The 16,057-nt window shown below is 38.3% G+C and overlaps 1 protein-coding gene and 1 pseudogene across 1 annotated transcript; both read left to right on the plus strand.

Moving 5' to 3' along the window:
- Positions 1–1,064: 1,064 nt before the first annotated feature.
- Positions 1,065–5,061, plus strand: LOC148837031 (extracellular calcium-sensing receptor pseudogene; annotated as a pseudogene).
- A 5,627-nt stretch (positions 5,062–10,688) lies between these two features.
- On the plus strand, positions 10,689–13,628 carry LOC148837032 (extracellular calcium-sensing receptor-like). Its single transcript, XM_088914252.1, has 4 exons — positions 10,689–10,946; positions 12,054–12,281; positions 12,366–12,489; positions 12,718–13,628. Exons 1-4 carry the CDS (start codon positions 10,689–10,691, stop codon positions 13,626–13,628), a joined length of 1,521 nt encoding a protein of 506 aa, XP_088770378.1.
- The last annotated feature ends 2,429 nt before the right edge of the window (positions 13,629–16,057 follow it).

The following is a 16,057-nucleotide window of genomic DNA, read 5'->3' on the forward strand; positions in this document are numbered from 1 at the left end:
CAGTATGTGTTGCTACAGTATGACTGCATACAATGTGCTGAAGAAGAGATCAGCAACACCTCAGGTAAATGGTAGAGAATTCTGATCTCCTTACTGTTTGTGTTCTTACATAAAATAGAATAAAATACTAAAATATTCACAATATTTCTTAAAAATTCAATTTAATAATTTATTAATTGAACTTGTGGCAGCATGGTCCCTGTACACAATCTGCTTTACCTAAAATTCAAAAACAAACAAAAAAAACAGTATAAAAAGATCCTACCAATTTTTGTGTCTTGTTTACAGATTCTAATGAATGTATCCAGTGCTCTTTGTAAAAATGGGCACATGAGAGAAATGACAAATGTGTACTTAAAGCATCTTAATTCCTGTAGTTCTGTGAAATCATATATTTTCTTTGGTTGGGACTTGTTTAACCATGGCTTTGATCTTCTTTTAATAGAAGGCCACTCATATTCTTAAAGCCAGTAATTCTGATTTAAGTTTTATGCTCTTTAAGCTCTTTTAATTGACACTGCGTTTCCTCTGTTCACTTTCATTGGCCAGCCCTCTGACAGGTCCTGTATGTTGCGCCACACAGCATTTGGGATCTGTGGGGAAAGCAATAGTGCTGTACTGTAAATGGCCTTTAGGGCAGCACTGCCAGACAATAACATTACGAAATGGTTTGGGCCCACACGGCAGCAGTTAAATGTTTTTGCTTTAACAACTCTCTTTTGCCAGAGGCCTGCACCCAGACTGATCCCACCCAATTTTCCACCCCAAACCTTGTCTGTGTTACAAAGCGTTTTTCAGGACCCTACGCAGACAGCAGAATTCAGAAGGAAGTGAAACATGGGGAGGAGATGAGGAACTGGGCAGATTGACAAACAGGGGGGCATGACAACAAGACAAAGTTAAAAACCTTTGAGAATTTCTGTTTAACAGTGTATGAACTTCACTCTCACTCTTCCTCCCCTGAGTCCTCCTGTGCACCCTATAAACGACCTCTTGTGTCAGGTTGTTTCCGATCAGAACGAGACGTCCTCATGCAGTCCAGGATGTTTTTGCAGACAGCAGTGTTGATGATGGTTGTTTCTGTTTTGGTATTGGCAGAACAGCCTGTTTGCAGGATTCAGGGAAGAGCAGCTTTTCCAGACTTATCTAAAGACGGAGATATCCTGATCGGTGGGATGTTCCAAATCCACAGCAATAATGAAGAAAAAATATACTCCTTTACAACCAAACCAGGGCCCCCGGAAGGGAAAACCAGGGCCCCGGAAGGGATAGTTAGAAACAACTAACTATGTTTTAAATTCTACAAGTATGTATATTTTATACATTCTTGTGTTGTAATTCAAATCACCTTTTATGTGTGAAGTTATGTTACAAACAATGCAATTTATAGATGCTAAACTTAAACATTCAAAACTTGCCAGAAATTAAACTTAGAATAACTAAAACAGAATTATTATTTTTGTGCATTTCTCCTAGCTTTTACTCTGCAGAATTTCAGTCAGCACTGACAATGATCTTTACCATTGAAGAAATAAACAACAGGACTGATCTTCTTCCTGGAGTGTCTTTGGGATTTAAGATTTATGACACATATGGCTCCATACCTTTGGCTATAAGAGCAGCCATGGCTCTGATGAATGGAAATGAGGAAACTCTCTCTGTCACCTCCTGCTCCAGACCAGCTGCAGTTCAAGCTATAATAGGAGAATCTGCATCATCACCCACAATTGCAATCTCATCAGCAGTTGGACCTTTTCAAATTCCCGTGGTGAGGAATTCTTAATTCTAATACTTTCAATTTTTATATTATTTGCCCTGCTGAAAATCAATATTTTAAATGTATTACCATAACCACAGGGAATGTTTCTCTTCGTGTCATTGTGACCGTGGCGGTTCCGCGCGGGCTCGTGCCCTCTCCGCTCCACCCTGCCGGTTCGTCCCGCAACACCTGGGGCGCAACCCTGGGTCTCTGGCATAACGCAACAGGGAACCAGCACGGCTGGGCGGCTGAGGTCCCTGCTACGCGCAGGGATGGCGATGACGTCACCGTGCCCAAACTAGCTCCGCCACGTAATGAACTGCATTCAGAGCATAGTTGTTCTAACAAAACTGAATACAGTGAGTTATTTTAAATCCTAAAATTTTTAGATATTGTCTCTTCTTTACAGATCAGTCACTTTGCAACCTGTGCATGTCTGAGCAATAGAAGACGATTCCCTTCATTCTTCAGAACCATCCCCAGTGACTACTATCAGAGCAGAGCTCTGGCTCAGCTTGTGAAGCACTTTGGATGGACCTGGGTTGGAGCCGTTAGAAGTGACAATGATTATGGCTACAATGGAATGACTACCTTTATACAAGCTGCCCAGAAAGAGGGCATCTGTATTGAATATTCAGAAACCATTCATGAAAACTATCCGAGGAAGGACATACTAAAAACCATAAATGTAATAAAAAAGAGCACGGCAAAGGCCATTATAGCTTTCCTTGCCCGAGCAGAGATTATTGTTTTATTGAAAGAATTATCACTTCAGAATGTAACTGGTCACCAATGGATTGGCAGTGAAGCCTGGATTACTGCCAGTAATGTTGCGACAGCAGAGGGTTATAGAATTCTGAGAGGAGCTATAGGGTTTGCTATTCTTAAAACCAAAGTAGATGGACTGAGAGAGTTTTTAACAAATATTCATCCATCACAACATCCAGGCAATGCGGTGATCAATGAGTTTTGGGAAACTGCATTTAATTGTTCCCTGACAAATGAAGAAAATTCAGCTGGTAGGACAACTTGTACAGGGACTGAAAATTTAAGAGAAAAAAGTGGATATGCGGTTGTGTCGGAGATGAGATTTTTCAATAATTTGTATAAATCAGTGTATGCTGTTGCATATGCTCTACATAGTCTGCTTGACTGCAAAGCACAAGGTCCTTTTTCAAATTACACTTGTGCAAAAATGAGTAATACTGAACCAAAGCAGGTAAAGTAGTAATCCATGCTCTACTTATACAGTATACTTATATTCTACTTTGTTCTGTAAAGTGCTTTGAGAAGCCATCTTTAAAGGTTCTATATAAAAAAAGTTTTTTATTATTATTATTTATTACTGTACCATTAACCACTTCAACTTCAAGTCTAGCTTTAATGTTTGTAATGATAGCAACATGATGTTTTTTTGCACAGGTTCTTCAGCATCTCAAAAAAGTAAATTTCATAACCAAAACAGGAGAGCAGGTCTCATTCGATGACAATGGAGATCCAGTTGCGAGATATGAATTAGTGAACTGGCAGCTTGTTAACGAGAGCACCATCCAGTTTGTGACTGTTGGTTACTATGATGCTTCACTGCCAGCAGGTCGTCAGTTTGTCATGAATCAAGTTAACATTTCTTGGGCAGGTGGTCAATATGAGGTAGGCATGTGAAAATATATAACAAAGAAAGTTATTTTTGTTGTTTTATTGCACAATGATTCCCTTTTCTTGTTGATTTGTCCTTAAAAGAAAAGGCAAAACAAATCTTTTGAATTGAAAAAAGTACACGATTCTATTTGCTTAATGATCTTAATTACTGTAGATTTGCTTAAGCTCTGTTCTTAAAAATATCTGCTTTTCTTTCTTCCTTGAATCTCTCTATTTTGCTTCAATGAACTATTTGTATAATAGTTATTATACTACAAATATTTTAAATATGAACTTCTTTACCTGAGAAAGATTTTCTCTGGAATACTTCACTGCCTCACAAAACATTTTATATTTTCATATACAGTACTATAATAATAGTTTTGAAGTCAATTTTCTTTGACCCTTGCTGTGCAGAAACCTGAGTCAGTGTGCAGTGAGAGCTGTCTCCCAGGCACTTGAAAGGCAGTTCAGAGAGGAAGGCCTGTGTGTTGCTATGATTGCATACGATGTGCTGAAGGAGAGATCAGCAACACCACAGGTAAATAGTAGGACAGCGTATTAACATGCCTTAGTTTAATGAGTTACTGTAGTTTTAAGAAGTCAAATCAACAAATTAGTCACATAATATACAGTATATATATTTCCTTTATTAATGTGATTATTATTTATAATTAATTAGTATAGCAGATACATTTTTATATGCTTCTTTTTATTATGTATTGTACACTAAACAAAACTTGTGGGTTTCTTTGCAGATGCTAATGGTTGTATCCAGTGTTCTTTGGATTATTGGTCAAATGAGAAAAAGAGATGCATGTGTACTTAAAACAATTGAATTTTTGTCCTTTGGAGAAATCATGGGAATTGTGCTCTTGATATTTTCTGTGTCTGGAGTTGGTGTAACTATAGGGATAGCACTGATCTTCTTTAAATATAAGGATACTCCCATCCTCAAAGCTAATAACTCTGAACTGAGTTTCCTTCTGCTCTTTTCATTGACACTGTGTTTCCTCTGTTCACTTACTTTCATTGGCCAGCCCTCTGACTGGTCCTGTATGTTGCGCCACACAGCATTTGGGATCACATTTGTCCTGTGCATCTCTTGTGTTCTGGGGAAAACAATAGTGGTGTTAATGGCCTTTAGGGCTACACTGCCAGGCAATAACATCATGAAATGGTTTGGGCCCACACAGCAGCGGTTAAGTGTTCTTGCTTTCACACTTGTACAGGTCTTGATTTGTGTTCTTTGGTTGGCAATATCACCTCCTTTTCCTAAAAAGAACATGAAATACTACAGAGAAAAAATAATTCTGGAGTGTGACCTGGGATCTGCAGGTGCATTCTGGGCTGTGTTAGGGTATATAGGATTCCTCTCTGCCTTGTGCTTTGTGCTCGCTTTCCTTGCTCGGAAGCTGCCTGATAACTTCAATGAAGCCAAATTCATTACATTCAGCATGCTCATATTCTGTGCTGTCTGGATCACCTTTATCCCAGCTTATATCAGCTCTCCTGGGAAATTCACAGTAGCTGTAGAAATATTTGCAATTTTGGCATCGAGTTTTGGTTTATTCTTCTGTATATTTGCCCCAAAATGTTATATAATTTTACTAAAGCCTGAATTAAATACAAAGAAACATCTGATGGGTAAAATGACATCATAATCTCTGTAAGATAGCCATGTGTAGTATATGTCTTTAATTATATTTTGTAGTTTATAATAAAAAAATAATGTTTTAAAGAAATCCAGAATTTGAGTCAAGGATTCTTATTGCTATGTTTAGAAAATATGGTGGTGTAAAAATATGTATTTCCATTAGTATACACAAGCCTATTCTTTATGATTTAACTCTGTTTAATGTTACCTATACCTGTACCTTTGCAATAAATGCTAACAAGAACAAGAACGACGATGATGATGATGTTGTTCAACAGTACCAGATGCTCATTGTCCCCACTCCAGGGAGTAACTGTTTGCCTGCTGTGATCTTTACAGGAACTCTACACACTGGCCACTCTTTCAGCCTCCAAATGACCCCCCACTCTGTTAGAAGAGCAAGTTTTAGAACACTGCAATTATGTATATGCAATGCAATCTGCAATCATGATATGGAACCATATTGTATTTTTGTTAGTAGCTGTATATTCTTTGAACCTGTAATTCAGGGTGTTTGCAAATTAGTTAATGCCAAGGAATTCCCATAAGCTGTATTCAGACCCCTGTACACTTTTTACATGTTGTTGCTTTTTAGTTGTCACGATCGCAAACCCCTCCTCTTAAGGGCGCTCCAGCCCTTCCTGGTTCTGCCTCATTCCCCGCACCTGTTCCTTATTCCAGCCCCTTTTGAGTTCCCCCTTAAAAGCCAGACGCAGACGATATTTGGGACTCTACACTGATTCCCGTATCATGCGAGCCTGGGTCCTGATGCGTCTGGCTTTTAACTTCCTCTTCCTCTTCCTCTTCCTCTTCCTGTTCCCCCTGCCAGTCTCGACCCGGTTCCTGTTTTTAATCTCCTGTTTCGGATGGATCGCCTGGCCATGGACTCATGCTCATTTATGGATTCCCCATTTGGACTTCTTCCTGGATTGTTTGCCTCAGACTCACTCCCCCTGGACACCTGCGCACTTTGGACATGCCCCCCCATATTCATTCCCGATTCCTGCATGAATTTATCCTAGTGTTTCCTCACTCCACCCCGGATTGTGTCGTCTGCAAAGGGTCTGAAAAGAACTGTTCATGACATTAGTCTGGTGTCATGACACATTCTCTTTCTTCTTTTTTTCAGCATGGAATAAACCTATTACTTGTTCCTTTGCAGCCTACGCATGCTGACGCAGCTACCCACTTGAACAATTGATGTCTGTTATACACACAGCTTTCTCCACACATTAAAAGTAAAAAAAGAATAAAAAGTAACAATAGACAATTTACATTAAAAATGAAAAAGAGGAAAACCTGTTTCAGCCTGCCTAAAAGTAGGTCAAGAAATCATTTTTCATGCTGAAAAGAGAAGAGAGAAAACACAACATTTTGGCTGTGAAGCCTTCTTCAGGTGTGAGAAAGACAGGGCAGACAGCAAAAATTAAATAGCACAGAAGAACACAAGCTGGGAGAGGGGAGGAGGCAGGAGAGGCCACTCAGGAAGTACAAAGTGGAGAGGGGTGAAGAAATGTGTGAAGTCAAAACCTCTATGAGAATAGAGAAGATTACCCACAAATAAATTGGTCATTGAGAGAAGGGGAAAGATGTGAACCTAGTTTCAGGATGGGTTTAGTTTCTGTTGTCTTTCTGCTATGGGAGTTGAGAAACCCTTCTTTGAGAACATAGACAGGGAGATCAGTGTGATCATGGCTGTCTGAGGTGAAATCAGAAACTATGGGCTTGGATAAATCTTTAGTCTTCAAAGCCCTAACATGTTCTCTGAAGCGGTTTCCTAGTCTCCTTCTGGTCTCCCCAAAGTAGATAGCTGGGAATTTTTTGCAGGAGATACAGAAAATAAGGTTGATGGAGGTATAGGACATCATCTGGGTGATCCGGAAGTGACCTGAGGGGCCCTGAATGAGCGTGTTGTTAGATATGTATTTGCAGGTGATTCGGCGAGTTCTGTTGCAGGGGAAGGTGCCTGGTGGGGATAATTGCCGACAGCCGTCAAGGGAGCTGTGAACCAGAAGATTACGTAGATTGGGTGGTTGGCGGTAAGAGATGATTGGGTGGTACCAATGGAGGGATCGCCCTGTAAAATGGAGAAGTTGTTAATAACGGTCCTGGGGATAGAAAGTGTGTTAGAGTGGTAGGGAAGCACCAAAGGAATGCAGTTGTGAGACTTGGAGTTTCTTGTCGAGTAGATGATCCGAGGGCTGTTTTTGGCCCGGGTGTGGGCCCTATCGATAACATGGGTGGGGTATCCTCTGTTGATGAAAAAAGAATACATTTTGATTGCTTGGTTCTGGAAATCCATGTTTACACTGTACAGTTGACATAGCCTGAGGAACCGTGAAAAGGGCAGAGAGTTTTTGGTGTGAGTGGGGTGAAAAGAGCTGTACAGGAGATAGCTGTGTGAATCTGTGGGTTTGTAATAGACCGAGGTGGAGAGTCGTGGATGGTTAATAGATACTGTAAATTTATGTCTAGAAACGGAAGAGTGGTGGAATATATGTTAACTGTATATTTGAGGGATGGATGAGAGTTCGTGAATTGATGCAGGAAGTGTTCTAGCTGGTCATTAGACCATGTAGCAGCACCGACGCAGTCATCGATGTATCGCTTGTAGAGGTCAGGGACAAAGCCAGTATTAGAAGCAAAGAAGCATTCTTCTACCCAGCCAACAAAAATATTGGCATACAGTAGCTAGCTCCCATCCTGGTCTCCATGGCGACTCCTCTAACCTGCTGATAAAAAAGGTTATTAAATGAAAATGCATTGAGTGTGAGAACCAATTCCGCAAGACGCAATTGAGTGTGGATGGGTGGATCAAGCAGAATCATACAGTACATACCTTTGCCAATGTGAAATTAACACTGGCCTCACAGAGTGGCAGTAATCATTGCATCATTAAGAAAAGGTGTTAAGGTGATAATTATGCCTTTCAGTATCCAGCAATCTGCTCTTTTTGATTTTTCCTCTACAGTATCGCACTGCAGAATAGTGGATTATTGTTTTATTTGCAGTTCCTTGTTAAGGATGTTCCCATATTTCAGCTACTGTTTTTCCACATTGATCTATGACAGAATATGCTTTCCTGTATGACAGTGTTCAAGGTCTGTTACTGTACTGTCGTTAGCCTGCTTAAGTGATTTACTATCAGGATGATTGAAAAATAATGCACCACTATTGCTTTCTGCTCTTGTCTTGTAGAACTCTCTAATTCTGACATTAATAGGTGTAGACAAGTTGATAACTGTAAGTTCTGCTGTTTATCCTGAATGAATGTCTCCACATTATCCTACATAAAAGTTTTAATTTTTATATAGATACACTATGCTTGAAATATATTTTTAATATCATCAAGTATAATTTCAATGTTAACATTTTAATTGTCTTAAATTGGGAGATTTTGGTTTGTATATTTGTAACACAACACATACTGTAGGTTTACTGTAGACTTTGGAAAAGCATGACCTTAATACAAAATAAATACAGTATTAAGAATTTAGTGCTTTCAAGTTCCAAATATCAAATAAACACAAGGACCTGAACAAACAAGAAAATGCAAACCTTTAGGCAAAAATAAAACAGTGTCTGTGTGTAAATACTGTATGTAGTACATATCAAAGTATGCGGTCATACAGGGACTCAGAGCAAAAACTAACAGGGATGAATTGGGCTGTAGGCTGTCATCAACAATAAACAACAGTCATTGACACTGGAATTCTCATTTAAGGCCTATGCAAATGGGATTACAGGTTACAATTTCCGAACGATGAATTGTCCCTAAACACATGATTTAAAATGAGTTTTGTAATGATCATTTAAGGATTGCAATGATTATCATTTGAAAGTGATGGGATGAGATTCTCAGACATGAACTGTACAGACACACCAGAGAAATTCAACACTCAGGTCAATTGAATTTGATCAAAAATGGGGCCGCAAAGCTATTTTCATATTTTTATGTTAGAAAGAATCGCCATTGATGAATGCATTTTATACTACAATGAAAATAAAATGCACACAGTAATGTGTAATGTACAACTTTAATTTACATCACAAAATAGACTACATTTCCAGGTATGCGCAGCGCCATATTCTGTGATTCAGAACAAGGCAGCTAAACTTCCGCTGAGGTCATGCAGCCCTATCACATTGTAAACAAGCAAGCTTGTTAACAAATTTCTATTAATCCAATTGAAATATTGCTCTTGACTTCGAGAGCTGTCCTCCAGGCACTCGAAAGGCAGCTCAGAGAGGAAGGCCTGTGTGTTGCTATGACTGCATACGATGTGCTGATGTGATGATTTGCCTTCACTCACAAGAGACAGACCTTTTCTCCCACCAGCAATACCTTGCTTTGCCAGGGTGAAGGCCCCTCTACTGCACTCCTGCTCTCAGGACTTCCATTCACTCATTCACTCATCACTTCACATAAGTCACAGCTTCTGGAGCAGCTCTCTTGCCTGCTCGGCCTCACCGTCTTTACACTAACACTCACAGGTGCAGTTTCTGGCACATGTTCCCATGCCCAGACCTCGGAGTCTTCTCACATGCCCTAGTCAGTGGTGCCCTGACACTGTCAGCACTGCATGCCTACCACCAGAGGTCAGCAGCCAGATTGACCCTTTTCTCCACCTGATACCCCGTTTGGCTAGATGGAGGATCCCCCTAGCACACCTGCCCTCTGGTGCACACATTAACTCACATTTAACTCACTAGTTCTCACAAAACTGTGAAAATGTGATGGTGTGAAAATGTGATTTCCAGAATGAAAATAAACACTTCAATAGTACTCCATTTACAAGGGGAGACTATACAGTTCAAAAACAACTATTAATAATTTATTATTACCGTATTAATTCATTTAGCTGCTACATTTAACCAGTTCAATTTGCACTCATATAAATATTTAACACTAAAACAGTGAGATAGTGATAAGATTTAGAAACAATTAGTAGAGAGATCAAAGGAAGATTACTTACTGTATATTAAAAATGAATTTTGTTCTAGGTATCCTGGAGCAAATCTAGAATGTCAGACCTCTGAGAATTTCTGCGTAACAGTGTATGAACTTCATTCTCGATCTTCCTCCCCTGAGTCCTCCTGTGCACCTTATAAAAACCTCTTGTGTCAGGTTGTTTCCGATCAGAATGAGACGTCCTCATGCAGTCCAGGATGTTTTTGCAGGCAGCAGTGTTGATGATGGTTGTTTCTGTTTTGATATTGGCAGAGCAGCCTGTTTGCAGGATTCAGGGAAGAGCAGCTTTTCCAGACTTATCTAAAGACGGAGATATCCTGATTGGTGGGATGTTCCAAATCCACAGCAATAATGAAGAAAAAATACACTCCTTTACAACCAAACCAGAGCCCCCGGAAGGGAAAAGGTTAGTTGTTTCTAAATAAATATGTTTTAAAATCTACAGGTATGTACAGTATATAGTATATATTTTACACATTCTTGTGTTGTAATTCAAATCACCTTTTATGTTTGAAGTGATTTTGCAAACAATGCAATTTATAGATGCTAAACTTAAACATTCAAAACTATCAGAAATTAAACTTAGAATACCTAAAACAGAATGATTATTTTTGTGCATTTCTCCTAGCTTATTCTTTGCAGAATTTCAGTCGGCACTGACGATGATCTTTACAATTGAAGAAATAAACAACAGAACTGATCTTCTTCCTGGAGTGTCTTTGGGATTTAAGATTTATGACACATATGGCTCCATACCTTTGGCTATAAGAGCAGCCCTGGCTTTAATGAATGGAAATGAGGAAACTCTCTCTGACACCTCCTGCTCCAGACCAGCTGCAGTTCAAGCTATAATAGGAGAATCTGCATCATCACCCACAATTGCAATCTCATCAGCAGTTGGACCTTTTCAAATTCCTGTGGTGAGGAATTCTTAATTCTAATACTTTCAATTGTTATATTATTTGCCCTGCTGAAAATCAATATTTTAAATGTATTACCATAACTATTGGGAATGTTTCTCTTTGTGTAATGAACTGCATTCAGAGCATGGTTGATCTAACAAAACGGAATACAGTGAGTTATTTTAAATCCTAGAATTTTTAGATGTTGTCTCTTCTTGACAGATCAGTCACTTTGCAACCTGTGCATGTCTGAGCAATAGAAGGAGATTCCCTTCATTCTTCAGAACCATCCCCAGTGACTATTATCAGAGCAGAGCCCTGGCTCAGCTTGTGAAGCACTTTGGATGGACCTGGGTTGGGGCTATAAGAACTGATAATGACTATGGCAGTTATGGGATGGCTACATTTGTGGAAGCTGCACAACAAGAAGGAATCTGTATTGAATATTCTGAAGTAATTCACCATACCTATTCCAGAGAGAAAATTCTTAAGGTTACAGAAATGATAAAAAAGAGCACCGCAAAAGTTATAGTAGCATTTCTTGACCAAGGAGACATAATGGCTTTAATAAAAGAATTATCCCTTCAGAATGTAACTCATCTCCAATGGCTTGGTAGTGATGCCTGGATTACTGCCAGTAATGTTGCTACAGCAGAGGGTTATGAAGTTTTGAGAGGATCCATTGGATTTGCTGTCATTAAAACCAAAATATATGGATTGATAGAATTTTTAATGAGTGTCCACCCATCTCAATTTCCAGGCAATGTTCTCTTAAACGAGTTTTGGGAAACCACATTTAATTGTTCACTGATGAATGTAGCCAAAGCCAAACAGCCTTGTGCAGGGTTTGAAAACTTAGAAACACTGAAGAATGAATATGCAGATACATCAGAGATGAGAGTATTCAATAACATATACAAAGCAGTGTATGCTGTTGCATATTCTCTGCACAGTCTGCTTGAATGCAAAAAAGTAAAAGGCTTGTCTTCAAATTATACTTGTTCAAAAGGAATAAATACAGAACCATGGCAGGTAAAAAATCAGCTAAGAAATGTTGTAATGTAATGATGTAAAGCTACAAGAATGTTTTTTTCTTTAATGATATCGATATTTTAATTTGTGCAGGTACTTGAGTATCTGAAAAATATTAACTTCACAACCAAGGCTGGGGAGAGGGTCTCCTTTGATCACAATGGAGATCCAGCTGCAAGATACGAGTTAGTGAACTGGCAGCATGTTAACGAGAGCACCATACGGTTCATGACAGTAGGTCACTATGATGCTTCATTGCCAGCGGACAAACGGTTTTCCATAAACCAAGTTGAAATTGTATGGGCGGGTGGTCAAACAAAGGTAAGCAGTGAACAATTACATTTTTGGTGAAAATTTGACAGATCACTGTTCCATGCTGATCTATATTTTCCTTTGGCTATGTAGAAGCCTGAGTCAGTGTGCAGTGAGAGCTGTCCTCCAGGCACTCGAAAGGCAGCTCAGAGAGGAAGGCCTGTGTGTTGCTATGACTGTTTACAATGTGCTGACGGAGAGATCAGCAACACTACAGGTGAGCAGCATGACTTCAGAACACAGTTACATGCCTCCTGCCTCTTTTCTTCATTAATATTACATTATATTAATAAAATAATCAAAGTTATAATCACATTAATATATCCATTATTAGAATTTAATTTAGTAATTCAAATCACACTTCTTAAAAAATAATTTAGAAGAAGAACAATGATATTTTTAATACTCTGCACTTTACTAAACAATGTTTGTGATTTTCTTACAGATGCTTATGATTGTATCCAGTGTCCTCTGGAATACTGGTCAAATGAGAAACGAGATAAATGCATATTAAAAACAATAGAATTCTTGTCCTTTGGAGAAATCATGGGAATACTACTCATAGTTTTTTCATTTTCTGGTGCTTCTTTAACCCTATGCATAGCCTTCATTTTCATTAAATATAAAGACAGCCCAATTGTTAAAGCCAATAATTCTGAACTGAGTTTCCTTCTGCTCTTTTCATTGACTCTGTGTTTCCTCTGTTCACTAACTTTCATCGGCCAGCCCTCTGACTGGTCCTGTATGTTGCGCCACACAGCATTTGGGATCACATTTGTCCTGTGCATCTCTTGTGTTCTGGGGAAAACAATAGTGGTGTTAATGGCCTTTAGGGCTACACTGCCAGGCAATAACATTATGAAATTGTTTGGCCCCACACAGCAGCGCTTAAGTGTTCTTGCTTTCACACTCATACAGGTCTTGATTTGTGTTCTTTGGTTGACAATTTCACGTCCCTTTCCTCATAAAAATACACAATACTACAAAGATAAAATCATTCTTGAGTGTGACATAGGATCAGTAATGGGATTTTGTGCTGTGTTAGGGTATATAGGATTCCTCTCTGCCTTGTGCTTTGTGCTCGCTTTCCTGGCTCGGAAGCTGCCCGATAACTTCAATGAAGCCAAATTCATTACATTCAGCATGCTCATATTCTGTGCTGTCTGGATCACCTTTATCCCAGCATATGTTAGTTCCCCTGGAAAGTTCACAGTAGCAGTGGAAATTTTTGCTATTTTGTCGTCCAGCTTCAGTTTACTTTTTTGTATATTTGCACCCAAATGCTACATTATTTTACTAAAACCTGAACTGAATACAAAGAAACACATGATGGGCAGAATGCCAAAGTCATGGTAGAAGACGAAACAATATAAATAAATATAAAACACTGAAAACATTATTATTTAAAAGCTAATGTTTTAACACTATCATAGAAAAATACTAAACAGCTTTTTATACATTTATGTTTGTCTTGTATGGTTGTAGTCCAATTTACAGTGATACACAATACAATGAAGAATGACAGAATAGCTCAAACACTTGGTTTATGAGAAGACCTTTCAAAAAGAAAAATGCCATTTTTCTGTGCTTTGCTGGCATTTTAATTTAATGTTTTCAAAATAATCACAACTATATTAATTTACGTATGTCTGTTTCCAATCCTAACCATCTCAGACAGCAAACAGTATACATGCTGTTTGTACTGTTCTTTTAATAAAGACACTCTTTGCTTTGATATGAAGAATGAAGGCTTTTGTGGTATAGAATCAACAGCAAGAAGAGTACTAGTTAGGTTACTTTTAGCCTTGGAACTTCAGTTAACTCTTCTAGGTATTGTCGTCTTTCTGCTTCCATATTTCTGTGTGACTGTGTAAAGGACAGGGTTCGGGGGAGGGCTCATACAGTACATCCATGTTTCCTTCTTGTCTGAATTCGTTCAGGTTTTGAATGCAGCCTACAGTCATCTGATTATTGTACAACAGCTGCATGTGATGGATTAAACAAAAATGTCTATAGAATATTTGACTAATTGACAATAATTGAGAAGGCTTTTCGCAGGCCATAGTTGAGGCCCAGTTTGCTTTATCCAATCTTATAATTATTTTGAAAGTATATGAACATTTTTTAAGTTGTGTGTGGTACAGTATTTGGAGAGTCCTTTTGCTGAGTGTGTTTTCTCTGACTGCTCTAGCTGGCCTCCACCATCCAGAGAAAATCTGTTCTTAATTGGTATCTGTTACACTCATACTGTATGCATATGGAAGTGAATGTGTGTGTGCACTGCTGAGGATTGGAAATAGAAGACATTTAAATTCAGGGTGTGTCCTGCTTAAAGTCTATTGTCTGTCAGATTAGGCTCTGCCTCACAGCGATTTTGTATTATGCTAATAAGTTACTTAAAATGGATAAATGTATCTGAGCATTAGATTGTGGAGTAGAGGATATGGACTGTAAATAGGATGGTCCGGCAATCACATCTTGGGTGGGACATTGCTGATAGCTGTAATGCTCTTAAGAATTTATTCTCCATTTACTAATCTAGTTAAAGAATGGATTAAATAATAAAGCATCTTATTATTAAAACGACCAAAGTCATATTCATATCACTGGAGTCATTGCCGGAGAATACATCAGTTCTCCAGCAATAGAGAATAGAGAGCAAGCTGGGGTATGCGAAAAGACAAATTCCTAATGCAAGAAATTGTATATGGTTAATAAAGTGATCTTATATTAAGTTATCTTATATTCCAGTCCATTATGTTGAAGGAGGTGTGTACTTCTAAGTTTTTTGACAGCTGCAACAAATGTATTTATAATATTTCAAATTTACCGTTATAAATCCTAAATCTGAGCAAACCTAACACAGAAGATAATATATTCAGTCTCCAGAATATACTGTAATTTACAATATTTACTACCAATAAGGCTGGTTTCCAAACAAAAGCAGCTTTTTTTCTTTCCTATTAAGCTAGATCAGAAATATTAATACTAATATTTAAACAATAATGATTGGACAAAAGGATGAGACATTTTTTACTATCACTGCTTACACACCCTGGCTGCAGCCCTGTGCTTCAGTCTGTCTGTCAGTGGAGATTAACTGTGTGCTGCCTGTGCTCTTTACAGACACTCTGCAGGCCTGCTGTTCCCCCCAGCTCCCCACGAGACTCTACAGTCTATTGCTCTTGTTCAGGTTCGGGTTCTGGATCTTCATTTCATATTATGTAATGGTGATCAACTTGAATTTGATTTCACCTCCAATTCTTTTTTTCTGACCTTCACCTTTATTTTAATTCTGGTCAAATAACGCACAATTTACATGCTGCATTTTGCAGTAAGGGATGTTTACATTTCTGTAATGAACAAGTAATCTAAATATTAAAGTATATGCAGTACTGTATACTGTATCTTCTACAATTACCTTAGATCATTCTTGAAATCATCGTGTTCGGTTTTTGACATGTGATGAGGAAATTAAACATATTGCTGAAAGAGTGGTTGTAACACATGTAAATAAAATACCGCACATCTTTCAAAATTCACCTTCTGATTCTAAAATGAATGTGGTTGGCACTGAAAAACAATGCAAGTGTTTGACATTATTTTTACTAGAACCTAAATTGGAAAATGCCTAATAAATGTTTATTCCAACATCCAAAAGTTTATTTAGCCCAGTTTTAATAATCACTATCACATTTATCATCTTGTTATAGTATGGTATCATCTCTTGAACACAAGCTTGAACATTATTCCAATATTATAATAAATAATGAAAAAACAAAAAT

Source organism: Atractosteus spatula, chromosome 4 (assembly GCF_055471065.1).
Source record: "Atractosteus spatula isolate fAtrSpa1 chromosome 4, fAtrSpa1.hap1, whole genome shotgun sequence".
In the NCBI taxonomy this organism is placed as follows: domain Eukaryota; kingdom Metazoa; phylum Chordata; class Actinopteri; order Semionotiformes; family Lepisosteidae; genus Atractosteus; species Atractosteus spatula.